The 26,719-nt window shown below is 40.9% G+C and overlaps 1 protein-coding gene across 10 annotated transcripts in view; it reads right to left on the bottom strand.

Annotated features, from left to right (window-relative positions):
- The window catches only part of NALCN (sodium leak channel, non-selective), a 198,226-nt gene that overhangs the window by 137,064 nt on the left and 34,443 nt on the right, over nucleotides 1-26,719 (bottom strand). For 6 of the 10 annotated variants that reach the window (XR_014563381.1, XM_083735185.1, XM_083735190.1 and 3 more), the window contains 2 exons: nucleotides 25,809-25,937; nucleotides 20,391-20,545 (listed from right to left, as the gene is read on the bottom strand). The exons of 1 other annotated variant lie outside the window; for it this stretch is intronic. Coding sequence is in view for 6 of the 9 variants with exons in the window: in XM_083735185.1 (XP_083591311.1) it covers nucleotides 20,391-20,545; nucleotides 25,809-25,937 (284 nt within the window). In the remaining 3 variants the exon portion in view is untranslated. Of the gene's footprint in view, nucleotides 1-1,489; nucleotides 1,589-2,141; nucleotides 2,818-20,390; nucleotides 20,546-25,808; nucleotides 25,938-26,719 lie in introns of those variants that run through there. 3 more of the 10 variants (XM_083735193.1, XM_083735191.1, XM_083735194.1) reach the window with 3 other exon arrangements.

Raw genomic sequence — 26,719 nt, forward strand, 5'->3', positions numbered from 1 at the left:
ATGTTTCTTCTCTTTATCACTTTTCAGAAGAGCACATTTCGTTATCACCACTGGGGACATTTTGTTTTCTTAAGCTTTCCATAACTTTTCTATTCCTACAAATTTCTTCAGTTCTCCATAGCTTTTCCATTCTTTGAAAGCCATATGTTATTTTACAAAATGAGACCTCACAGCTCAAAACAGCTCCCCCACCTTCTCAAACAGATCAGGATGTTTTTCTCCCAGATGCCCTATGGTCCAAGATTTTGATGGGTGTGGGCAGGGGCACTGCCCTCTTCACTAGAGGCCCAAATGTCTGGATGGCTGCTTTATCTTATATAGATCTGCCCGAGTGTTCAAATGCGCAGATAAGGCCTTGCTGGCAGTTCTTCCTCCATGAGAACACTGCAGGGTGGGAGTGCAAGAGAGGGCTTTCTTGTGGTGGCCCCCAAATCGTGGAATGCTCTCCAAGTCAAAGTACATCTGGCCCCCTGCTTTTCAACAGCGGGTTTCAACACATGCTTTTGTGGGTCACAAAAGACTTTTGGGAGTAGAGGATGAGATCTGAAGTTCCCTTGCCGTACTGAATTTGCTGGCAGTGGTTGTTATTTATAATTGGTTTTGATTCTTGGCTTTGCGATGCTAAACTCGACAGAGTTTTATTCGTTGTCCTGAGCTTTGTGTAATGTACCCTGGCTGGGACACCTTGGTGAAAGGCAGGCTATACAGACATATATGTATGTTATTTATTTCCTATCCAAAGTGGACAATTTGTATAGGAGAATCAGCACAAACGGAAACAGTTAAATTATCCCACATACTGTGGCAGCAGTTTAAATTAGCCTCCCCACCAACTACTTTTGAAAAATGAATGAATAGATAGATAGAACAGGAGATGACTTCACCCTAGCTATACAAAACTTTCCTCATTTGAACATCCTAGTGCAGGGGTCACCAACATTTTTGGACAGGTGGGCACAGGGATGGTGCTGGGTACCACTCACAAAATGGCTGCCGCATAAGAGGCATGCCATAACACAAAATGGCTGCTATGAAGGAGTATGGCATAGCACAACATTAGAGAAACAACCATCCTTATGTCCTGTTGGCCCTTATTATGGATCTCTCTCTCTCTCTCTTGAATACAGATGCACAGTTATGCTATTAACTGACTAATAACAATAGGAAACTTTCCTCAGTACCAGAAAAATATATGCACAACTGTCATTTCACACAAATCTCTTATAAGGCATCTCCATATTTTGCTCCACAGCTTTATTTCTAGGAGGACTAGAGACTTGCTTTTTTAAATAAAAGAAACGAAAGCTTGGAGACTGAGGCAGCTACCCAGGGACACCACTGGAAGCCTCCATCGGCAGGTTGGAGGACCTCTGTGCTATGGTCTCCTCTGAAACTTTCCAACATACCAACACCCCTTTTCTGAACTGTGGGGCAAGCACAACTGGGGCCACGCTTAGGCAATGTCTGTGACCGGAAACAGTTTTTGTACCGTTACCAAGAATTACTTGCAAATGTTTTCCATGCTTCAATCTCTGTGTCCGCTTATATTTTACAGCAGTCCCATCTCCAGGGCTTTTTTATTCGCAGTGATATTTTTGGCCATCTTGCTTCAGCGAGCATTCTTTTTAAAAGAAATTGTTATTTTGTCAGGCAGCTCGCAAATAATCCCAAAGTAAAAAAGCGACTGGAAAGTATTATGGCAGTTGATGGGGGAGGTTCTTGTGTGGGTAAATAGTCAATACACTCCCCCCCCCTTTCCCTGGTGCTAATATCCCCTCATGCATCCACTGGCAGTTTAGAAAAGAAAAGGATTCAGTGAACTGAAGAATTGTTCACACCTTTCATGCTGCACCATCTGGATCGTTCGCACAGAATAGCAAGGAATGCAAAATATGAGGGCATTTTCCCTCTAAATACTGTGCAGAGCGCATATGCTAGGTAGATGGAGAGAAAAGGCTTCAGTCCATAAATTGCTTATTTTGTACCACCTGCTACTTGGGAGGAAGGATTAAAAAAGGGAGAGGGGAACGGAGCAGGATAAGACGACTACACCAAAGTGCTTGCAATAAAGGGTTCTGTCAAGTGGGAGAAGGAGGGAGGAGATGAAGGCAAGAAGATAAAACCCAGAAAAGAAAGCAAACCTACTGCTGGTCTGCCACAGCAGAAGAACATGAGGAAGCTCATCAGCTTCTAGCCATTTTTTTTTTTTGGGGGGGGGGCTATAAACACAGCTAAAGGGCTGCTGAGGGGACGAGGAGGGACTTGCAGCAGTCCATGCAGGGAGAAATCCACCTAGGACAGATTATTTAAATCAGCCTTTGGGGAACTGGTGCACCCCAGATGTTTTGGACCTGATTTTCTACTTTCCTTGGGGAGAGTAAAATATGCTTGTTATTTGTTGGCTGGTTGTTGTTGTTTCTTAAAGGCAAGCCGTGTCTATCACAGCACTCCATCTCCAAAAGATATACTATGGAAGTTTGAGGTTTCGTAATTTTCCTCCACTTTGCACAAAGGACCCAGGATAATTTACAATGCTAATACATTCACCATTTCAACAGCAAAGTTAATTAAGAGCTCGAATATAAAAAGTGCACTTGTTTCACATTTCCATGTCACCGATATTATGGTTCTTCATGATTTCTGGCCCTCCCCCAACCAAGCTAATTATGCCTAGAACAATACAGTGCTGGCTCTTTTTCACACATCTAAGAAGAAGCAGAGGACTCTGCTAGAAACTTTCTTTTTTCCCTGACAAGTATCCTTGCTTAACAATTCTTCATAATTGCTATTGGCGATAGCTATGATCTCATGAACCTAATTACCCAGGAGAATAACAGTGCTTGCTGTTATTTTTAAAGGTTCCTGAATATATATATATATATATATATTAAAAGTCTTTTCAATTACCATTTATTCAACAGGTTTGCTTTGATTAACCCCCTGGGCCCCTGACGACAGATCAGATCATATTTCAATATAGCAGTGTCCTTAAGATCTGATATCGGAGAGCACGCCAGTTTTTTAAAAAATCTCTAGCTTTGTAATCACCATCATATTATATAGATTTACTGGTGACCCTTAGGCCGTGGAAGAAATTTGTCTGGTGTGTGTGTACATATATGCCATGATTAATGTACTAATTATCTAATCATATTTGAATGTCTGCATAAGCTATTGCAGTTATATTACTCATTGTATTCAAAAGTAAAATCTTTTAGCACAATATATCCAATTTAGAATTGATGACAATGGAAGTGTTTCTTTTCTGGGGTTGTTATTATTATTATTATTAATCATTTAAAGACCTTGTGAGAGACCGATTTATTTATTTAAATATAAGACGTGGGAACCAAGTGATTAATAGAATAAACAAATGGGGGGTGGCCCAATCAAAAGTAATTTAAGTCACTTTTAGTAGAATCCTAGGTGTTTTTACTCAAAAGGGAAGTCTGCTGTGTTCAATGGGGTTCACCCCCAGGAAATTGTTTTTAGGATTGTAGTCAAGAGGAACTTCTACTCTGTAAATCATACTGAAAAATAAGCGGTGCCATTCCTATTGCCCAGTCCAGGGGGTGGGTGTCAAGTTTGAGAATGTTTACCAGGATCCCAAGGATAGCTGACCACTTCAACAGTGTAATCACTTCCACATTCCAAGGAGTACCAAAAAATGTCAAAAACAATGAGTGATTTCTCTTTCCATGTTGTGCAATAGATTAAGGAGGTCCAAGAGCCCCTCTAATCTGAAACTGGCACTGCTCTTGCACGAATCCCATTCATTACAATGAGATTGTTCAAGATCCAATTCTTGGTGGAATTGCTCAAGTAAAAATGTCCTGCATAGTCTCTCTGGAGAAAAACCTCAGGTGCAAGCTAAATTATACATATACCCACTTATTTTTAATTGAGCACACTGACATGGAGCCCGCCTACAATGTAGGTTTAACCACATTGTCCTCACTATGTAATAGCTAAATAAATCATAGGTACATTTTAACAGGTTACTGAAATGCTGGGCAGGGTTTATGTACACTGTACAAGTGAATTCATTCTACAAAACCACAACTCTGTAGAATGTCCTAGGTATAACTATTCCTTTAGAGTAATGGATATATTCATGCAAGTCACATCATTTTAGCCTCGCCTGGGGGAAAAATTACATTATTCAGGCTTATGATCTGGTGAAATAGACATGCACTCATATGTGCACATTTCATGAGTGATCTTCAGGAACTGAGCCTGAACACGTAAGGAAAAGATATATACAACATAAGGAAAAGATACATACCACAACATGGCAGCCCTGCACACTGGGCACATCTGCTTCACCCACAATCATTCTGTGTTGACAGGAAATTTCTGAAGGAAGCTTCTACATGCCTAGAGGCCTCATTCAGACCTTTGCACAAAGGAACGTGACTCTTGGGACAGGGAGAGGAGGTTTGTTACTCCTGCATTAGGTCTTATATTTCCCGCCAACATGGGACCCTCGGACCCTCAGGTCAGCTCATGACAACACAAACAACAAACTAGCACACTATATCTTTTTTTAAAACCCACACACATACACATAGCCTTAAAACAGCAATAGATAGCTCTCCATCTCAGTCTCCTAACACTAACTGAAATAAAAATGTGCTTGCCAGTTTCTAGAACTGGCTTAGAAAGCCTCTGGGGAAGAAAATCCAAATATGGAGTGTTCCCTATCCCTTGTCGCCACCGATTTGACCTCAGATGCTGAAAGGGTTCTGAGCAGAGCTTCCTCTGAGAATCTTTGTGTGCAGCAGTCTGATAACAGGGGAGACATTTACAGAGGTAACTACAGTCAAGGCCATTTAGGACTTTAAAGGTTACGGAAAAGCAACATGCGATTACTGGCAATCATATGCATGGGAATGGTACTCGGGAGGGATGGAAGGAAGTGCCCTTTCCGTGGTGAGATGGGCAGAGGGAGACCTGAGTTGCCTAGGCAACTAGCTCTCCAAAAACAAGGTCACAGGCGATAAACTATATCTGAAGATTCATCAGAATCCCATTTGTTTACGCTAACCAAGTCTCAGGAGCGCGTATTTCTCATTTGATTAGTTGACATCTAGTTTTAACAGAAGGGTCTGTGATAAATACATTTGGATTATATCTTTTAGAAGGTAGAGTCAAGTATGGCCTTTCGACGGGGACGAGAAGACATCTTTTCACTTTGTACCAACGAAAAGCCCTGCTTAACATTTTGAAAGTGTTAACGCATTTTATATTAACAACACACATCCGCGCCCATTGCGATGCAGAAGATTCCGCATGTTGCTGAAGCGTATGGAAATGTCTATGTAGATATGCAGCCATCCTCATGTTGTGTTGTGTGTAAGCAGAGCTAGAATGAAACCATTAGCTAGTCCTAATAAATGAATGTCATCGCGCCACTCCTTGGTGTGTGGAGTGCCTCAGGGTGCGATACTCTCCCCGATGCTTTTCAACATCTTTATGCGCCCCCTCGCCCAGCTTGTCCGGAGTTTTGGGCTGGGTTGCCATCAGTATGCTGATGACACCCAACTCTATCTGTTGATGGATGGCCATCCTGACTCAGCCCCAGACACACTGACCAGATGTTTGGAAGCTGTGGCTGGATGGTTACGTGGGAGCCGGTTGAAGCTAAATCCTTCAAAGACAGAGGTCCTGTGGCTGGGACGGGACGATATGGGATTGGGGGGGCAACTCCCATCTCTTGCGGGGGTGCAATTAGTGCCAGCACCATCCGTTAAGAGTTTGGGTGTAATCTTCGACACCTCCCTTTCTATGGAGGCGCAGATTGCAGCTATAACAAAGGCGGCATTTTTTTCATCTCCGCTAAGCTAAGCAGTTGGCTCCTTACCTCTCTCGCCCTGACCTAGCCACTGTGATCCACGCGACGGTCACCTCCAGACTGGATTATTGTAACTCGCTCTATGTGGGGCTGCCCTTGAGACTGACCCAGAAACTCCAGCGGGTGCAGAATGCTGCAGCGAGACTCCTAACGGGGTCTTCGCTGCGAGATCACATTCACTCGGTGCTATACCAGCTGCACTGGCTCCCGGTGGAGTACAGGATCAGGTTTAAGGTGCTGGTTTTAACCTTTAAAGCCCTATATGGCCTAGGACCCTCGTACCTACGGGACCGCCTCTCCAGGTATGTCCCACAGAGAAACTTATGGTCTTCAAATAAAAACATCTTGAAGGTCCCAGGCACAGAGAGGTTAGGCTGGCCTCAACTAGAGCCAGGGCTTTTTCGGCTGTGGCTCCGATCTGGTGGAACACTCTGTCGCAAGAGACTAGGGCCCTGCGGGACTTGACATCTTTCCACAGGGCCTGCAAGATAGAGCTGTTCCACCAGGCCTTTGGGGAGGGCACAGCCTGACTCCCTCCTTCGGTAATCTTCGCGGAGCTCTGGCCCAATGGTTGCCAGTGGTTTGTTTTGAATTAATTTTATAATGACTTTAGAGTGTTGTGTTGTACTGTTGTACTGTTGTATTGTTGTTAGCTGCCCTGAGCCCGGCTTCGGCTGGGGAGGGCGGGATATAAATAAAATTTATTATTATTATTATTAATTTAGAAACAAAACAACAACAATAAGAAAAGGCAGTAGGAATTCATTTCTTTCAAAAGTAAAGAAGAAGAAACCAACAGTGTGTTGTTTTAAGCAAGCAAATGTGAGAAGTGTTTAATCTGGAGACATTTCTGCTCTTAAATTAGAGCAATACTAAAATATTGGAAAAATATGTTGAACTTAAAATCAATGGGTGTAGTGATGGATGTCACTGTCAAACAGAAAACCTAAATGCATATACAGAGCTTTGGGAAAATTCACGTAATTCACTGTTTTTTTATATATCTGTCAGTCAAAGAGATTCACTGACTACAGCCTAACTATTTTACATGTCTGACAGAGCTAAGGTGATGTCACCCGTTGTAAATAAAAAAAGAGCATTTATGCTAGGTATGCAGATAGTTTGCAAAAAAAAGAAAAAGAAAAGAAGGAAGTTAGTCAACATATACTGTTTCTGTCAAACTCTCTGACTGCAAGATAGACACACATACATAAATAAATAAAATAGTAACAACCTTCACTACAAATGGAATGGCGGCACAAATAATTGAAACATATGCAGATAAACTTTTTTAAGTAGTTCATAGTCTCATATAAAGTATGAGCATTTTGCTTAAGGGATATCAGTTTTAAAAATTACACACTGAGGTCCTGTAAGAAGCAACAAATATTCAAGCATCTCCTCCAATAATCTGCCAAGTTGCTGACAAACACCCAAAACACACTACATTAATGTGAAAGTTTTAAAGTGTGACCCATTATGTCCATTACTATTTTTAAATAGCAGTCATTTGGTGCAAACCATGCATTTTTTCCATTAATTGTCACTTTCCCAAGAGAATTCTTACTTCTCCAATTTTAGAGAGAGGAAACTTTGCCAAAACACCCCCAACCATTAATAATACCAATACTAATAATGATAATAATAATTTATTATTTATATGCCACCCATCTGACTGGGTTGCCCTTCAAACACAGTAAAACACCAAACATTTAAAAACTTCTCTATACAGGTCTTCTCAAGGCTTATATATTTTAAATGTGGGGATCTTGGGTCTCTAGTGTTTGGCTAAAATGAGCAGATTTGTTTCTTGTGAAAATAACTTTTTAGAGCTTTAGCTGCTAAATCATAGAACATCAGTTTCTTCCCACTCTTGTAAGAATGTTTCTTATGCTCAGTTATATATAGGTTATCAAAACAATTTTGTAAAGACCAGAACTGATAGATTTACCAGTTGGCTGTTTCTTAAAAGAGAAAAGCCAATGCCTTTGGCAAGTGGTTTCTTTAAATCTGCCAGATAAAATGGGAAGAGCATTCCAAGTCCCAACATTCCTGATTTAAACCTCGCATTTAAGCTTGTCTCCTTTCAGTAGGAACACTTTTGATCTTTCAGAAATGCAAAATATTTCAGCACACCCAGGAGAGGAATTTTCCCATATCTACTCCAGTCAAATCTGAACTCTGACTGTTCTTGGATGCAATTTCAGCATTTGAAAAGTTAGCATCAACTTCTGACCTTTTATGTTTCTTCATCTATGCCTTTAAAGAAAAATTTCTTGGGTAAGGAATCAAACAGTTCAATATGTCACCACGGCTTAATAAAAAGCTGTTGCATATAAATATATCTGAATTACGTTTTTAGTCAGTATGGAAAACAAGTTTCCTCAAACTACCATTCAGAATGTCTCAAAATAAATCCGCTCACTTAAGACTCTAATATTGATTACTTGGCTTTTTATCTACAGGAAAATATCTGCTTGTTGATAAAAAGGAGTGTGAAAATGTGTCTCAAAATCAATGGAGCCTCCCCTAAAAGTTCACAGCCCTGGTTTTTGAGAAACAGCTGATGACTCTTAAGAGCAAAAATAGTTATAATAAAAATCAAAGTGAACTCCTGAAAGATCATCAATAAGCAACCTGCATGTATAGGAGACATCAAACTGTGTTCATGCTTTATTTCAGTCTCTCTCTCTTTCTCTCTTTAAATTACAGCTAATAGCTTTATGCACTTGCCCAGCTGGAGCCTTAATAGACTGAAAAACTTCAATTAATCAAGGTAAACCCACAATTTCCACAAAGAGTCTCATTCACTAGTACTGAAAATAGGAATCTGGAAGATAAACATAGGGCAGAGACATCAGAGGGGCTTGCTGTAACAAAGGTTGAGAGTCTGAGGGCATCCCTGCCAGAGTTCTGTGGCTTCTAGGGCTTAGTTGGAACCATAGCTAACCCATTTCGAACAGCAGGAATCAACTGTAGAACATATGAAATGGAACACCGGTCCGCATTGTAGCTCATGTTCTAAAGGGTAGATGCCCAGCCTCTTCCAAGGATGGGGAACCTCTGGACCTCCAGATGTTGTTGGGCAACAACATCCATCATCCCTAACCCTGGGAGCTGGAATCTAACAATATATGAAGTCCCCCAATCCTGTTTTCCATGCTGATATCTTAAAAAGCAGAGACATCACCTTGCCAACAAAGGTCCGTATAGTTAAAGCTATGGTTTTCCCAGTAGTGATGTATGGAAGTGAGAGCCGGACCATAAAGAAGGCTGATCGCCGAAGAATTGATGCTTTTGAATTATGGTGCTAGAGGAGACTCTTGAGAGACCTGTGGACTGCAAGAAGATCAAACCTATCCATTCTTAAGGAAATCAGCCCTGAGTGCTGACTGGAAGGACAGATCCTGAAGCTGAGACTCCAATATTTTGGTCACCTCATGTGAAGAGAAGACTCCCTGGAAAAAACCCTGATGTTGGGAAAGATGGAGGTCACAAGGAGAAGGGGACGACAGAGGACAAGATGGTTGGATAGTGTTCTCGAAGCTACGAATGTGAGTTTGACCAAACTGTGGGAGGCAGTGGAAGACAGGAGTGCCTGGCGTGCTCTGGTCCATGGGGTCACAAAGAGTCGGACACGACTAAATGACTAAACAACAACAATGTCTACCTAACAGGGAATTTGGAGACAAGATTTCTATTCTGGGGGTGATCCTTGAGGAAATGGAAATGTAACAAACACTCCAGACCGGATCACTTTCCAAGCACGTCCGTTAGCTTCATAAAGGCTGGCACTGCAAAGGAAGTCCAGCCTGCTGGTTCATACAAGCCCCGATGTATAGGTTCTACATAGCACAAAGGGAGCATATCCTCCCACACACCAGAGGTGAAAATACAGACACATTTGTAAAATATATATTTTTAAAAAACCTTAGACCTGACGACTGCTGACCAAGAGGCTCTGCCCCAGTTTATATTCTTATATTTACTGCATGGTTGAGACAAACTGTGTATGCCCTTCCCATCCGATCACTGCGCTCTTTCCTATCCTGAGTGCTGGCAAATTAATTATTATTATTATTATTATTATTATTATTATTATTATTATTATACTATTTACAAAGCAAAAGCAGGGGCAACAATGCATGTGGAGAAACTTGAAAAATACTTTTACTTCTCCGCTGGTATAGGATAAGGGAAAGGTAAAGGGACCCCTGACTATTAGGTCCAGTCGTGACCGACTCTGGGGTTGCGGCGCTCATCTCGCTTTATTGGCCGAGGGAGCCGGCGTACAGCTTCTGGGTCATGTGGCCAGCATGACTAACCAGCGCACGGAAACGCCGTTTACCTTCCCGCCGGAGCAGTACCTATTTATCTACTTGCACGTTGACGTGCTTTCGAACTGCTAGGTTGGCAGGAGCAGGGACCGAGCAACAGGAGCTCACCCTGTTGTGGGGATTCGAACCACCGACCTTCTGATCGGCAAGTCCTAGGCTCTGTGGTTTAACCCACAGCACCACCCACGTCCCTCTGGTATAGGATAGTTACTAACAAAAGGCATCCAAGAGTCAGTGAATCTAGATAAAACAGATGTGTCACAACTCAGCTTGTGGCTTTAATAAATAAATAAAAAAGCTGACAAACTATAAGTCTTTCCTTTTCATTGCCTGCCTATGATAACTATACATGTAACTGATTGCACACACTTTCCTACTAATTCTTCTCTGAGAAAGGAATTATAAAAGTTTACCACCCTTCTTGTGGAAATGTTTTTTTGCTTGAATTGACTTTCATCCTGCTGTTTTCTTGTTTTATTTAATGTTTATTTATGATTACTATATCATGTCTGGGCTCAGGGCTTTTTTTCCAGCCAGAACTCCTCTCAGGTGGGTGCCATTGCCACTCTAAGAGAACGAGGGAGGCCCTTATGCAATGTTTCTTGAATTGGCAGTATTCTTAGGTTCATTAATTTATCATTCAGAGTTCTAAATTCCACTAGCATATTCGGACCTCTGTGAGATTTTTAGTACTAATGATCATAAAATCTGTTTTGTCCAACCCTGATCTGGAAAACAGGAAGAGGGGATGTATGGAAAATTAAAATGGCAGTCTTAACCACATGACCTGCACATTTAGTCATTCATATCCCAGGAAGCACCCCTTTGTTCCAGAACCTATAATCCAGTCAAGGCACAGCAAATGCAGCGCTCACAAACACATAACTCTTAATTAATTTCCTGATTATGGGGCAATTTTGTTTGTTTTGTTTTTTGTCCAGAGCAGCATTTTCCAGGCATTCTCTCTCTTCATCTTCATTAAGGCTGATGGCTCTAATGAGCTTCCATTTCTTCTCGTTTGTGTGCCTGCTTGTATGTTTTCCCCCTGATTGTGGCAATTTACCCTCTTTAAAAAGTTGTCTGCTCTCCTGATGAGCTTTCTGGAGTACCAGGAAGCAGATATGGTCACTGCCAAGCATATACTTGTCTCACCTTTCCAAAGAAATTAGACAAAAACTTGTTGCTGCTCTAACTATGGACTTCCCAGGGGTACATCATAAAAGAGACCTAGATGGGCTGTGTCCAACACAGGAAAAACAACAGACATTACAGTGTCAAAGGGTTAAATGTAATTGAGAAAAGAATGTGTTTCAGAAAGATGTCCTAAACCTGAGACAGACAGGGTTGGGCGGGGGGAGGTTGTTTCTCATTTTTCCAATCTTAAGTTCAGTTCTCCACATCAGTTTGTGATGTTTTTTAAAAGCTCTTACAAAAATCGACCAGCATTTTAGCATGAAGTTCTGTTAATGTACACATGTGTGTATGAAATTTCCCTTAATATAAACATTTTTGCAAAGCAACTTCCCCCGACAGAATGCATTTTTGTATGTCATTTTCACAAATATATGCGGCAACACTTTGCATAAATGAATATACCGATCAAGATGGACCTATGAACTGACTTGGTACAAGACAGTTTCTTATGTTTCTACGAAATGTTGCAAAGGGCAGTGGAAATCCAGACTGCAGATTATCATTAGACTGGCTGAACAGCTTATATTTCTTCCTGGGAGAAACTAATTATCTCTCACATTTAAGTACTGTTAACAACTAAGCCATCATATCACTGGCTAAAATACATTCTTTTGCAGAATAGCGATGACTGAATGTATTCCCTGTTCCTCTTTTCATCTGGGAAATTAGGGATGAGGCTGTCAGTCCTGGAAGATCTGCATTCTACCTTGCTGGCCTTTTCCACCTGCCCTACAAGGGAGGGGCCCTGACTGACTCCAGCTACAAAAGCTGAGGCTGCTGAACAGGCTGCGGCATTGCTGGGCAAGGGGGAAAGCTGCTGCTGTTATTGATATTACTTTTTTGCATCTTCATTTTTAGATCTTATACTGGTCAACGTGGAAATTGTTCCATTATGGTTGTGTGCTTTTTGATTTGTTGTATTTATTGCTTTTGGATACTTTTGTTATGTATGTAATTAGGTAAGCCTTTTAATGTTATAAGCCTTTTTGAGTATGATTAACTATGGAAAAGTGGCATACAAATTACATGATGATGATGATGATGTGATTTTAAAAAATCACCCAGACTAACTGTGATAAGTCCACCTCTGAGCAGATTAGGATGCACAGACTCCTCATTTGCACCTGGGCACCTTTTTAAATAATAATAATAATAATAATAATAATAATAATAATAATAATAATAATTTGTAACCTGCCCCCATCTGGCTTCTGTGATGAGTATTTTTGATTTGTGCAATACCTAATTCCAGTTGTGACACTGCTGGCTTAATAAATAGATAGCTATAAATACCTCACCAAGGTGTTCTGACAAGGAGTCATTTATTTTATGAGCAGTGACAAAGGAAGGTAACTTTTTAAATTAAAAAAACAACAACAAACCACAAAAAAATCAGGATATACAATCAGCATTTTTGTTTGTGCTCATCTGCAGAAGGGGCTGAGTTACACAGCTCAGACAATACAGCAAACAGAAATGGCTTGTCTCAGCATTCTTTGGATTAAATGTACTCAATCAAGCCTTCAGACAAGTCTATTAGACGCGGCAGAGCTATTACAGTGCGTGTAAAACATTTATTTCATTGGTGTATGTTGGAATAGATGTTTCTAAATATGGCTCTGTACAATGTATGGTTGTGCATTACTCTGGATTAAGAATAGGTCTTTGGAACCATTAATCCAGAGTAATGCATTTTTCAAAATTTCATCTGTGTTGCGAAATTCATTCTCTGCACACGCCTATTATTTCCCAATCATTTACACTGAAATAAACATTCATGCAGAATTCTGCTGCTTGGCTGCAAACAGGAGATCCGCTCTCTATCTTTAAATCGATGGATGGAAGGAAGTGGGAAAACAAAGTAGCTAGTTTCTCACCTGCACTCCATCCCTTCTGAAATCCAGGTGTAGGAAGAGTAAAACAGGGTAGAAGGGCAAAAGAGGAACAGACAAAAGATGGTGGGGCTGCTTCATCTCCTCGTTCATTGGTCAATTTAAAACTAAGCAAACTAACCTCTAGTATGCAACCTGGCAACCTTAATTTTATGATCAAAGTCCTTTCATGACCAGACTTCCCCATATTAAAGGTCTGATTACAAACAAGGAGACAGGAAATAAGACAAACTTGGAAAGCAGCATATTCCAGCTGAGATTCTATTATTTATCTGGTGAGATTCAATACCAAATGGTCTGGAATGCCAATGGAATTTCTGTTCCACTGAATCCTGTTTAACAGCTGTAGAGTTTTCTTTTGACTGTCACTACAAGGCAGCTGTACTAATCCATTCACATTAGTTTCACCTGACTGCCTTGTTTAATGTAGGCATCAGCTAATTTGGGATCAGCATGGCAATCAATTAAAATTCTGGGGTATGCTCTGAAATTTCTCAACTTTCCCAACTCCCCAAATTTTCATATTTGCTGAAACATTTTGCTTTATTTGGGGTAGTACCCCTTCATACAGTACAATAAGCCTGTTTACAAAAATTACCTTTTAATAATAATTTTAAAAAACCTACGCTTGCTCACTAAGTACTCAACTTAAAATAAAATAAAAGAATGGATAGCTGTTACAGCTGCTGTGCCAAAACTAAGGTGCTCTATAGAGTGAGAACATCTCTATTGAATTAAATTATGTACTTAGAAGCTTTAATGCTTGGTTATAATCATTTAAAATGGAAGGATGGGGAACGTGGATGCTGTTCTGGATTAATTTTGTCTGTTATAAAAATGGGCCAATGAACGGGAGGGTTTTTGAGGGTGTGTGTGGGGGGGAACAGAGAGCTGCTTCTTGAAGACATCAGTGAATGATTCTCCAGGGACCCAGGAAAATGCAGAGAAGAAAGAGTACAGTTTTGCTAAAATAACTTTAGTATCAGGGAGTTCCTACAAGGGAGGCCAAAGAAAATCTTTTGTGGCTGCTTAATCAGCCATGTGTACGGAAAAAGAGTGTTAAGTAAAACCTGTGCTGGAGTTGGTGCAGGTTCTGATACATTAGAAGTGCTAGGGAACAAATGGAATGGACTTCTAAACATTACCCTAGTCTTCTGATACATATCCAAGCAGCAGAGAATCAGAAACAAGCCCAATGTACCACATTATTTCAGCACTGAATTGGCTTCTTTCCCTCAAACAGTACATAGGAACATCTCATTTTACACTCAAACAATTCTGTGAAATTGTTGTGTCTTCTCCAAAAGCCACTAAGCAGGTTCCATGGCTGCACAGAACTTTGCCCACACCTCCAAGTTCAATCTAACCCGGGATAGCATTTGTATTAGTCCTTCCCACCTCAGATAATATTATTTAAATCAACCATGTCAATGAAAATTTGATTATCAATCCCATTATGTATATATCATCAGTGCAAAGAATTTCTGAGCAGGAAGACTGCTAAGAAGGAATCAAATTCAAGTTTTCATGGGTCAACACCAACACACTGGCATCACACCTTCCTGGCTCTATCACAGAATTAAAGAGCTAGAAGAGATATTGGAAGTCATCTAGCCAACATCTTGCTCAATGCAGGATGCAACTATAGCATCCCTGGCAGAAGTCCAGCTTCTACTTAGGCACCTCTAGCAAAGAAGAGCCCACAGGCTTTGTAAGCTGTCAGACAGCTCTTTCTGTTAGGAAGCTTCTCTTTTCTGAAATCTGCTTCCCTATCTACCATTGGTTCTAGTCCTGCCTTCTGGAGCAACACAGAATCATTCTGCTCCATCCTCCATGCAACAAGCCTTCAAATTTTTGAAGATGGCAGTTCTTCTCAATCATCTCTTGTCCAGGTGAAACATACTTTAGCTATTTCAATCCGTTCTGCATAGAACTTGATTCCCAAACCCTTCACCACCCTGGCTGCCTTCCTCTGGACACTATCTTGTGTTTTGTATTTGCCTCTGTCCATTATACCTTACAGACTCTCTATGAAAACACACATTTCAAAGCACCTGTTTCAAGTAACTATGCCCACTACTCCCATCCTTCCTAACGCATCTGAAAGATAGTGACAAAACTGGGTGTTTCAACTGTTCCTCCGCAGAATTTGCAGCAATGATTTTAAGTTGTCATAGGTAGTGTTCTTCCAGAATGTCTGTGGAAGCTGATGAACAGTATTTCCGTAATTAATTCAGTAATCCACAGGAAGTCAGGGAAGGAAGGTACTTTGGTTCAACATCAGGAGAGAAAATATATGCTAGGCATATATTTGTACTTATGGGGATTTTTTTTCAAAAATCATACATGCAAATTAGTATTCTCAATAATTTTTTTTAAAAGGATGTTTGTAGTTTATGACTAGCTAAAAGGATTCTGGGGCTAAAATGCCAAAAATGTTGGGGACAGTCATGTTTTCAGGGCACTCCGCTATCAGGGTGCCATCACAGATAAGGCTCTATCCCATGTGACCTCCTGATGAATTTTCTCCTGTGATAGGGCACTGAGAGGAGACTCCCCTCTGGACCTGAGGATCTTAGAAAGCTGAAAAAGGGGGAGGCATGTGTTCAGTTATTTGAGTCCCAGATTATTGCATTTCCATTGCTGTACCTGTGGCCCACATTATCTATGCTAATTCAGCTCAGTAATGTCCCAAATGCTGATTCAATGGCGCACTTTCTACAGCAGTATAAGCTGCACAAAGTATCACAAGGACCTCAAGTGATGTTTAAATTTAGACATTATCTATATGTGATATAAGGCGTGACCAAGGAGGCGTGACCAAGGGGCCTCTTCTGAACCACACTGAGGAAGAACATATTTAAGAACAAGCAGCCACATAAAAGAATTTGTCACGTCATAATACAAGCAAGCAACCCTTAAGAGACTACTGGTGTCCTTGAAACTGACTCTATTTTAGTTAGTCTAGAAAATGAAGGGGGATGTAATAAATTAAGTATAATTAAGAGACTGTATCAATGTAATAAAATACACCACAGGGTAGAATATAAGAGAAGAAAAATTAAAGACAGATAGTCGAGGCAAAACAGAGGTATTCACTTGTAAAACAGGAGATATTAAAGCTGTGACAGGATTATATGAATAGTTCTTTATCTTATCCCCAGTGTAAATCAAAGTCCCAAACCTTCAGACATTTTCCAGTCACAAATGAAACAAAAAAAAAAAAAAACAAGCCCATGCTGGATTCATCAATCTGAATGACACACTTTACAGGCCGCAAACAAGTGATTAAATAAATCAGCATGGGGTTGGCTGAGTTGAAGTGCAGTATAGACATGAAGACATTTAGGCCTTAAATTAATGCCGTGGAATACGAAGAGAAAAAGCACAAACTTGTGTGATGCTCCCACACCATCTCACCACCTTTATCTTTACTGCGTCAGACTCAGGAATATTTATAGTTGGTGAATCTGATTCAGTGGTCAGGAAACAAGGGTTGTATCCCATGCTGCCATTCCACTTGCGCAACAGAGTTTCTCTTCTTAGCTCTTAGCGTCAGAAAGTTTTTTCCGGGTGTTTAGTCAGAATCTCCTTTCTTTTAACTTGAAGGCGTTGGTTTGAGTCCTACCCTCAAGAGCAGGAGAAAACAAACTGTTCCTTTTTCCTTCCTCTGCATCTTCCCCATGCATCCTCATAGGGTTGGGGGGCTCTCCGGAGCTGATTTGGAGGGGCACAGGGAGCAGACGGGAAAGTTTCTTTGTCTGTCACTGATTTCTCAAGTAGCGTCTGGCCGAGATATAGAGCCTTCCTTCCCTCTCATTTGAGTTTGTATCATAAACATGCTTTGGAATCTTTACACAGCCGAAATGTTATGCCATACTTTGAGGTGCATACTGCCTAGTTGGACATCTTCCTATGAATAATCAGCCATCAGTTGTAACATTTTTTTTTCCATGAAGCATTATGAAAAGGTCTTAGTAAACATATCACACACAAGTTGCAAAGCGGGCGAGCTTGTCTTCCTCTTCAGTGCTGAAGAGGATCATCAGATCAGAATCTTCTGAAGGCCAGTGACACTATGCCCCAGAAGTGTTGAGGGCATAGCAGCACATTTTGCAAATATCTTTCTATGAACGGAGGAAAATACAAAAGTCCTTTTTTACTTTGAAATCTGGCCACCGGCCAAGGTTGAGGGTGCAGGCTGCTTGCAAAAAGAGTGACCCCAAAAGCTGAACTGGTACGCTTTGCACAAAATGATAGCTACAAAGGGGCAGGGGTGGGAGAGGATAGTTCTGCTAGGGCACAAAAAATGTTTTGAAAATTCTGGTTTATAAAGGAATATTATAAACCTGTGGGGTGGTAATAATAATAATAATAATAATAATAATAATAATAATAATAGTAGTAGTAGTAGTTCTTCTTCTTCTTCTTCTTCTTCTTCTTCTTCTTCTTCTTCTTCTTCTTCTTCTTCTTCTTCTTCTTCTTCTTGTCATTTATACCCCACTATCTGGCTGGGGTACTATTGAGCCCTAGTACAATTTGATGTAAAGGAACATGAATAATTTGTCTCTCATGAAATTAGATAAAATACTTATTTTTCAACCCTCCCCCCCCCCAATGTTGTCAGAAAAGCATCGTCAAATATTATGAGCAAATAATAAGTTTAAATATCACTTGGTGGGAACACGTCAACCTCTAACACCTCAAGGCCTTGCAGTCAGAGAAGACACACTGCAGCTCATCTGAATGTACAGATGTGTGCATCTGTAAAGGGGGGGGGGAACAACACCAGAAACGTTCTTCAGAATCTAACACCAAACGCTCTGAGTGCCTTTGTCAGTAAACCTTTAGGGAGGAAAGCTACTTTAACAGTCCCACAATTCTGCCAAATCTACATATGCTGAATTATGTTCTGTGATATATCTGAGGAAAACAGGCTTCAAAAAGAAATCAGCAAATACAGTATTAAGGAATATAGTCCACTGGGTTGTGATTACTTGTATTAGCTAAACCCAGCTCTGCAGTTGTACAGACTTCATCTCCCCACAATGCTAAGCCAAACCACGGCTAAGTGTAAATGAGCACATGTCCTGCTAGACAGTTGTGGCCATTTCACTCCTCCCTGCTCCTGTTACTCTGCCAAAGCATGGCTTAGTGTTAGGTGCAAACCCAGGCTCACGCTTTGTTTCTCCCAAACAAACCATATATGGTAAACTGAGAATATTCTTGATCACAGCTTGGCCGTTTGGTTGGAGTGAATAAAGCCATGAGCCCAAGTTCCCATGTGATGCCAAAACATGGTTAGGCTCCTAGTAGTAAAGCAAGAGCAGAGGAGGAGCAAAGCTGCCATGATTTTCTAAACATGCAGCAGAATGTTTCTCCATTCATGTAAAGCTTAAGTTTCACTGAGCGCTATATTCGAACCAGTATGTAGCTACATTGAAAATGTAATCACATGGTCATGCTCACCTGACCTATCCTTTTTCTTTCCTGTCTGAGTTGCTTTTCATGTCCTCTGTAATATACTGGTCTTTGAATCACCTGCTGAAAACTCTGAAATCTATGCAAATGCAGTCACATAGTTAATGTACGAGGGCATCTTTCTGAGGAGTTAGCTCCATAATGCATGCAGTCATCAAAATTATTGAGCTAAACTAGACTCGATAATAATACACCAAAGGGCAGAGAAGGGAAGGGAGATGAGATGAAACACGATCTGAAATATTAGGGCACCTGTCACATGTCAGTTATTCGTTTATTAAAGAGACTCTCTGTAGAAAACGCAAGACTTTTCAAAGGGAAAAGGAGCTTAGATCAAAAACCAAAGCAAAAAAAGTAAGAACTTTACATACCCCAAGTCTGATTATCCAAACCACACACATGCAAGCAAACAAAAAGGCTGCTTCTATATGAAGTGCATACTGAGCAATCATCTCGATTTGTTTTCAAAAAATTGCTGAGGTTATACAATGTCACTGTCAAATGGTTGTTATGCTGCATTTCCCACGGTAGTTTTCTGTCACTTTTTTTTTTAGCGCAGTGTCTGTTTTTTTTAAAAGATTTGCTGCATCCTGTTTTGCTATACAGTGGTACCTCGGGTTACAAACGCTTCGGGTTACGCGTTTTCAGGTTGCGGACTGCGGGAAACCCGGAAGGACCAGAAAGGGTAACTTCCGGGTTTCACAGTTCGCGTATGCGCAGATGCGCTAAATTGCGTCACGCACGTGTGCAGATACAGCGCTGCAGGTTATGAACGCTGCGGGTTACGGACGTGCCTCGATCACGTATTACGTCCGCAACCCGAGGTTCCACTGTAGTCATATTATTATTGTTTTGCAGTGTACCTGCTTCCTTTGCCTTTGGTTATGAAGGTGCAACCCTACTGCACAAAAGGCACCTACCAGCATCTACCTGAATGTATGAAAAATTTGCATGAAAGACTAACACTCCGGAAGTGCCAGGAGAGGGGCAGGTGTGTCTTTTTTACACTGTGTGTTTCCCCACCAACCTACTGGCATCTGCATGTGAATGTTCTAACCATATGGACTTTTGTTTATGCACATGAATTTGTGCTTACGTGCGCTTTAAGGGTAATTTCTCGTACCATCTTTTCATTGCTGAACATTCATGCTTGCGAAAGTAACACAAGCAAGTCAAACCTTTTTAATTAAAGGGCCAAACCATAACGTGACATCCCCAAGCTACAGCTCTGTATCTTTCCTACTTTCAGGGCAAGGAAGTAGCTGGGAGGATAGGAGTGGCTTTAGTAGAAATGGACTTGAGGAGAAAATGTTAAGAAGCCAGCCCCCTTCCAGACTTGAACAAATTGCTGCACTTTCTCAGAGAAAACTGCATGCGACTGAGGTCACAGAGGGTGTCACCCTTAGCATATCAGGACATGAATAGCATTAGATGGATTGCAGAGACAATGCTCCTAAAGCAATCTCCAACTGGAGGAAGAGTGCAAAAGATCTATTAAAGACAAGGACAGTCACCACATCAACAGCCCTTCGCCCTACACATTCACAAACTGTCTACTGCAAGTTCCTCCTAGATGATTTACAATAATCTAAAAATAGGCTTTGATAATAGATTTTAATCAGATAAACAGACCTATCTCATTAAAGCCACTGTAGCCCAGCTCTTGCCTGCTTAACCCTAGTTCTTCAAGGTCCAAGCATTCAAATCCTGGGGGGCACTGGTAACCTTCTTCAGATGGTTTCGAACAGTGTGTATCCGGAATTGCTAGATTATTCCAGGTTATGTTTCTGTTGACATAAAAAGAGAACGTGTTAGCGCAACCTGAGAAACACGAACAGTTAAAACAGCAGTGGTAACTGTTCTCCCCAAATAAATTTACATTTGTGGTAAAAAAATATGCAACAGCACTGTCTTAGAATGGAGAGTTAATATCTGGCGGTAGGGGACATCTGTCTGCTAGTACAATGTGGGAAAGAGAATCTTTGAAAGGATTTGTCAAGATGGTGGCTGGAGTCACTGCAGTGAGGCTCTTGTGTTAAAATATTCTAAATCAGTGTTTCCAGGAACCCCTGTAACATGTTTCGGTATCTGGCAGAACCCCAACGCCCTCTGCCTCCCCCACAATCTCACAAAAGCAAAATCAGATAATAAGCAATTTATTTAACAAGTACAAAATTTTGCATAAGGATACTGACAAAACACGTTGGAAAACAATGTCTTAAATAAACACTAGAGTTTTCTTCATAAGAAATTGGCACCTGTCTTGTACAAGTCTAGTACGATACTTCATATGAACAAAGATAATTTCCCAGATGCTGAAATTCTTTGTAAACCCTGCAATTCAGATTTTGAAAGTGCAGATATTTGCGTTTTGAAGCTAAAATAGGCAGAAGTGACCCAAAGTTACACAACAAAATGGTCCCTGATACAAAGGAGTGCATAATGTATTCATCAGCTAAGATCATGACTACTCATCTCTAGCTGCCTATTTAATGGTAGCTCTGATACTGTGACAGGGGTGAAACTTGCACACCTCAAATGCTCCTGGAGTTCTGATAACTTTATATTTTAGCTGTCTGGCAGAACTCTGTTGTATCTAGTTGATGTGGGGTAGATTGCAGTGAGTTTCTTATGCTAATCTGATGCTGGATCCTCCCTCTTCAATACCATCCTTGTAGTTCTGGCCTTCATTTTCTTAAATATGCACATCACTGGCCCACACAGAAATATCACAGCAAGCATAAAGATTAGCTGACAGGTTATAAATGAGAAATAATGGTGAGCTGTACAGCTCCCAAGCGAGGAGCAGTCTGATCCCGTTCTCTAAGGAATTAGCTCTGGGAGCTAGGCTCTCTGTTTTCATTAAGAACCTGGGAACAATGTGCACTCTGCGTTATCAAATTCACACATCACCATCCTCTGAAAGGAGCAATGGCTCAAGAGAATAGAGAGAAGCTCTGGAATGATCAGAAGAAGTTATCCCTCAGCAAATTGAGATTTAATGTAGGGCAATACGCTGAAGGAGAATGAGAGGAAGTAAAGCTATTAACATGAGTCAGCTATTCAGGCAGTAGTAGTACTGAAACAAAAAACAAGAAGAGACAAGTAATACTGGGCTGGGACGATCCTATTTCTGTTTCTGCTTTCATATGTTCCTCTCCATCCAAAGGAGGAGCAGGAACATTTTAGCACAGTGGTTCTCAAAAGGTGTGGGATGCCACATTGGGAAGTGTAGTGGGAAGATTCGAGGACATGTTTAGTGTAGTAGAGTACATAGTATCAAAATACAAAATACATACAACCTGAAAAAGTATTTATGCCTTTCTTCAGGAGGATTAGCTATTTTTTTAGTTCTCCACAACATATTGTTGTGACTGGGGATTTCCAACTCTGACAAATATGAAGGATCAAAAAGAGAAAGGCTTCTAATATAAACGAGATTTCCTGGCAAAACGAAGTTCACACCTCTCACTGAGTTTGCATACATACTTAAGGTGCATATGTAAGAGGCTCGTTTATAATTATATTTTGGGAATGATTCATGTCCTTATGCATCTGCATTGTTTTATATTTTATGGATGTCCCACAGCTGTGCGATATATTATAAATCAGGGCTGTCCAACTTCCAAGAGACTGCGATCTACTACCACTATAAAAAACCTGGCAGTTATCTACCCATTGGATTGACCAGAGTTGTTGGGGACTGCTTAATGCTTCATCAAGGTTGTTGAGCTTTTTTCTAATCCCACGATCGACCTGTTGGACAACCCTGTTATAAAGCACAGGTACGAGTAGTTTCTTTTTGCTTTCCAGCGTACTTCTTATCATTAAGAAACATTCAGTGTGGTCCAGAGGAAGAAGTTTGAGAACCACTGTTTTAGCATCAAAGTAACCCTGTTTAGTAGGTCCGTATAGTAAAAGCTATGGTTTTCCCAGTAGTGATGTATGGAAGTGAGAGCTGGACCATAAAGAAGGCTGATCGCCAAAGAATTGATGCTTTTGAATTATGGTGCTGGAGGAGACTCTTGAGAGTCCCATGGACTGCAAGAAGATCAAACCTCTCATTCTTAAGGAAATCAGCCCTGAGTGCTCACTGGAAGGACAGATTGTGAAGCTGAGGCTCCAATACTTTGGCCACCTCATGAGAAGAGAAGACTCCCTGGAAAAGACCCTGATGTTGGGAAAGATGGAGGGCACAAGGAGAAGGGGACGACAGAGGACGAGATGGTTGGATAGTGTTCTCGAAGCTACCAGCATGAGTTTGACTAAACTGCAGGAGGCAGTGGAAGACAGCAGTGCCTGGCGTGCTCTGGTCCATGGGGTCACGAAGAGTCGGACACGACTAAACAACTAAACAACAACAACAACAACCCTGTTTAAGGGAGTCTGAAAGCAATGATGACCCAACCAAGGCCATGTAGTAAAGTGCCTACTGATACAGATGACGAGGCTTCAGTGCAAAAGAGGAAATTTGATGCTGTACCTGGTTACGTTTCTTCTCATAAACTATTATAGGGGGAGGGCAGTAGAAGAATCATAGAGTTGTAGAGTCGAACCCCCAGCAATGCAAGAATGTGCAGCTATCCCATATGGGGACTGAACCTGCAACCTTGGTGTTATCAGCACTATGCTCTAACCAACCAAGCTCAGTGGCAAATGGTCTCTGGTTCAATCCCTGGCAGGGCCAGGTAGGGCTGGGGAAGACTGCTCCCTGGGCTAGATGGACCAATGGCCTGAATTGGTTTCAGGCAGCTTCCTGGGTTCCTAACTGTTTAGGATATAGGAACATATCCTGCTTTGCATGTAAGAGAATCGGTGCAGTGCAGGAGACTAATACTGAAGAAACCCAGTTTCAAATCCCTACTTGGCAATGAAGTTCTTAGTGTGACCTTGAGCTATTCACTACCTTACAAATACAATGCAGTGCAAATACAACAGAGCACCTTGGAGCACCTTGTTTCCCTGAGCACCTTGGAGAAATGTGGGAACGAATGTCCTAGCAATCAGCATCATGGATTTTTTGTTTTGTTTTAATCACCATACTGTACCTGTGGTTGTAGTCTTAGGTAAACTAATCAGGAAGCAAACCCCAGGAAAACCATTTTTATTTATATATATTTTGTCTGAATTTCACTTTAGGAAATTCTGCACCTGGCAGTTTTGGATGTAGGGGGCTACTTCCAAACAAGTTGGGATTTAGACCTTCCCCCCGCATCCAAAACCACCAAGGGCAGAATCTACGAAATGGTTTTTTCCCCATTACATAAATATGAAGAAGAGACGGGGGTTTTTTATTTTGCATCAAGGAAGCCTACTAAACAACAAAATAGTTGTGGGGGGTGGTGGAGGCCAGTGTAACAAAGGGCGAAATAGTATCTGCCTCAGAAGAAATGGAGTTAGATAAGTAATTATAGCAACAGGATAATGAGTGTGAAGAATGCTTAGCAAGAAAGAGATTCAGAATCCTCTCAAGGGAAAGGGGAGGGGACCTGGCAGTGAAAATTAGGACAAGCAGAAACAACTAGAAAATGCAGCACTCAATGTTGTTTGTTTTTTTTAATAGAAAAAATATATCTTGTTAGCAGCTGAACAGTTGGTTCAATTCTTCTATCTTACTGACATAAAGATTCAGATTTTCACATAGCCGATTTATGTTTGTTTTAAAATCAAAATGTTCTTGCTTTCAAGCTGGGGGAGGAACAGAGCACTTTCTCTTTTTCATATGTCCAGCAGTCGTTGCTGGTATGGCCTTATCTCAGCACAGTCACTTTTAGGTCACAGTGAAGAGAGCCTGCATCCAAAAGGATACTTAGAACAAGAGAATATACTTGCCAAAAGCTGAAGTAAAGGCTGTTTGTCTATCAGCCAGGCCTCCACACCCTTGTTTCTCAACAAACCTTATAGCAATGTACAAGGGAAAGTGTCAATAAACTCCAACCCACCCGGCTCCTCCTGCAAAACAAGGAGTCGCCAAGCAAGTGTAGGCCACAAATCATGGTGGGCAGGCTGTGTTTGGCTTCGAGGAGCAAGCAAATACTCTGTAACAAATACAATGAAGTTTATAATTCAAAAAAATAAAATAGCCAAAAGAAATAGGGAAATCGAAAAGAACATTGTTCATGTATGGGATAACAGTGGCCAGAATCTTAGTAGCAAGAAACTGGGAAAATGCAGCAATACCTAACATGGCGGATTGGCAAATCCTAATGGTAGAATACCTGCAGCTAGCAAAGACAACAGGAAGGATAAGAGGCCAAACAAAACAAATAGTCTATAAGGATTGGAGAATTTTTAAAGAATACTTTAAAAATTATGGTATAAAAGGAAACTTCTTGGCAGAATTAGACTGAACCTTGCATTGTATAAATATAAGTTTGTAGGGAAGTTAACAGAAACTTATAAGAAATATGTAAATGTGCGGTATAAGATAATCAACAGATAAAGTACAGCGAGGCTAATTGGAAGTCATTTTTAATTTCTTGTTTTACAAGTTTTACAATTGTTCACACCATTGGGAGTACAGTATAAATGATGTTAGTTATAAGAATTGTGTGGTTTCATACATTGCTACTGTCTGTTTGTCAATTTATAGTTTGTTTATTTGATTGTATGCATGTTTTTTGGCTGGTTTGATTGCTTACCTTGCATAAATATATCTATTGTAAAACAATAAAGATATATTGCATAAATAAATAAATAAATAAATAAATAAATAAATAAAGCAATAGAGTGGGCTGCACAAATAAAACCACCAGCCTTTCAAGCATGCAAGATGTAATTACATTAACTGAACTGGGGAGGGGTTAGTACTGGTCTGTGTTCCCAGAGCAAAGATCACTGAGCAAAGATTGACTGAGTATTGTGTGCAAATTGAGTCACTGACTCACAGGAACCCCAAATTCCAAGCCGGATCCTATTTTTAGCAGAATTTGTTTGCGGTTCAGTGTCTTGCTAGAGGAACTCTTTCCTTGTGATTTCTCCGTTTCTAGTTCAGCTCCAGACAGAAGGTCACTGATACAAAGTTTTTAAAAAATCATCATTTAGACTTACCCTGGCTTTGTATCATTTGTTACACAATGATACGTGAAAGGTCCGAACATCTGAACCCCCAGAATTCCATACAGAAGCAGAAAGAACAGAAGGAATATTGAAACACTCCAAATTTGTTCACCTGAGCGCCTAACGAAAAAGGAAAGTGATATGCATTACACGCAAGTAATCTGCACAAGTTCAATGCCAGTAGCGCAATATCCCATCCATATGTGGTAGATGAGTGGAGAATAGCTTTGTTGCACAGGGGATATCCATACTGTGGTTTAGCCCTTTGAAATGCATGGCTAGATTAAAGGAGGCAAGCAGTCTTAAAGGGAAGATAAACTGGGTTGGGAGGGGGTGGAATAATCTGAAAAATGGCAGGGCATGTCTTGGGAATTGCATAGAAAGGAGGGATGCATGTCCGATTTTTTAATAGCAAATAAGAGTGTCCACGTGAGGAATTGCAGACCTCTTTCCTCACTGGTTTCTTACTTCTCTATACTTTCTCAAGTGCCTTTCTCCTCTCCATGCTTACCTAGGCTGAAAGCAGAACTTGTCCAAGTCAAGGACAAGATGGCACACATACACACATCCCAATAATATATATATACCTGTAAGGACAATCCAATCTGTCTCCAACACTGATGACAGGGTATCATCAACCACCGTACCTAAGGATGCTAAAGGGGTGCAAGACAGGCCACAATGGCACTCATCACTTTACCCTCCAACACCTCATAACCACTACCTGCCCCTTAGCAGCTGCTGCTCTGAGGTGGCTATCTTATTATCAAATGGTACAGCTGGCTCTGGCTGAAGAGAGGTTAGCAGTGAGTGTAGAGAGTGTTCAATATCCCTTCCCCCCAAGCACCTGTTTTGCAGGTAAAAACAGATCCCCTAACCCTCATCCAACATGTCTTGTGGAA

The sequence above is a fragment of the Podarcis gaigeae genome, assembly GCF_964106915.1.
Source record: "Podarcis gaigeae genome assembly, chromosome: 4".
NCBI classification, from domain to species: domain Eukaryota; kingdom Metazoa; phylum Chordata; class Lepidosauria; order Squamata; family Lacertidae; genus Podarcis; species Podarcis gaigeae.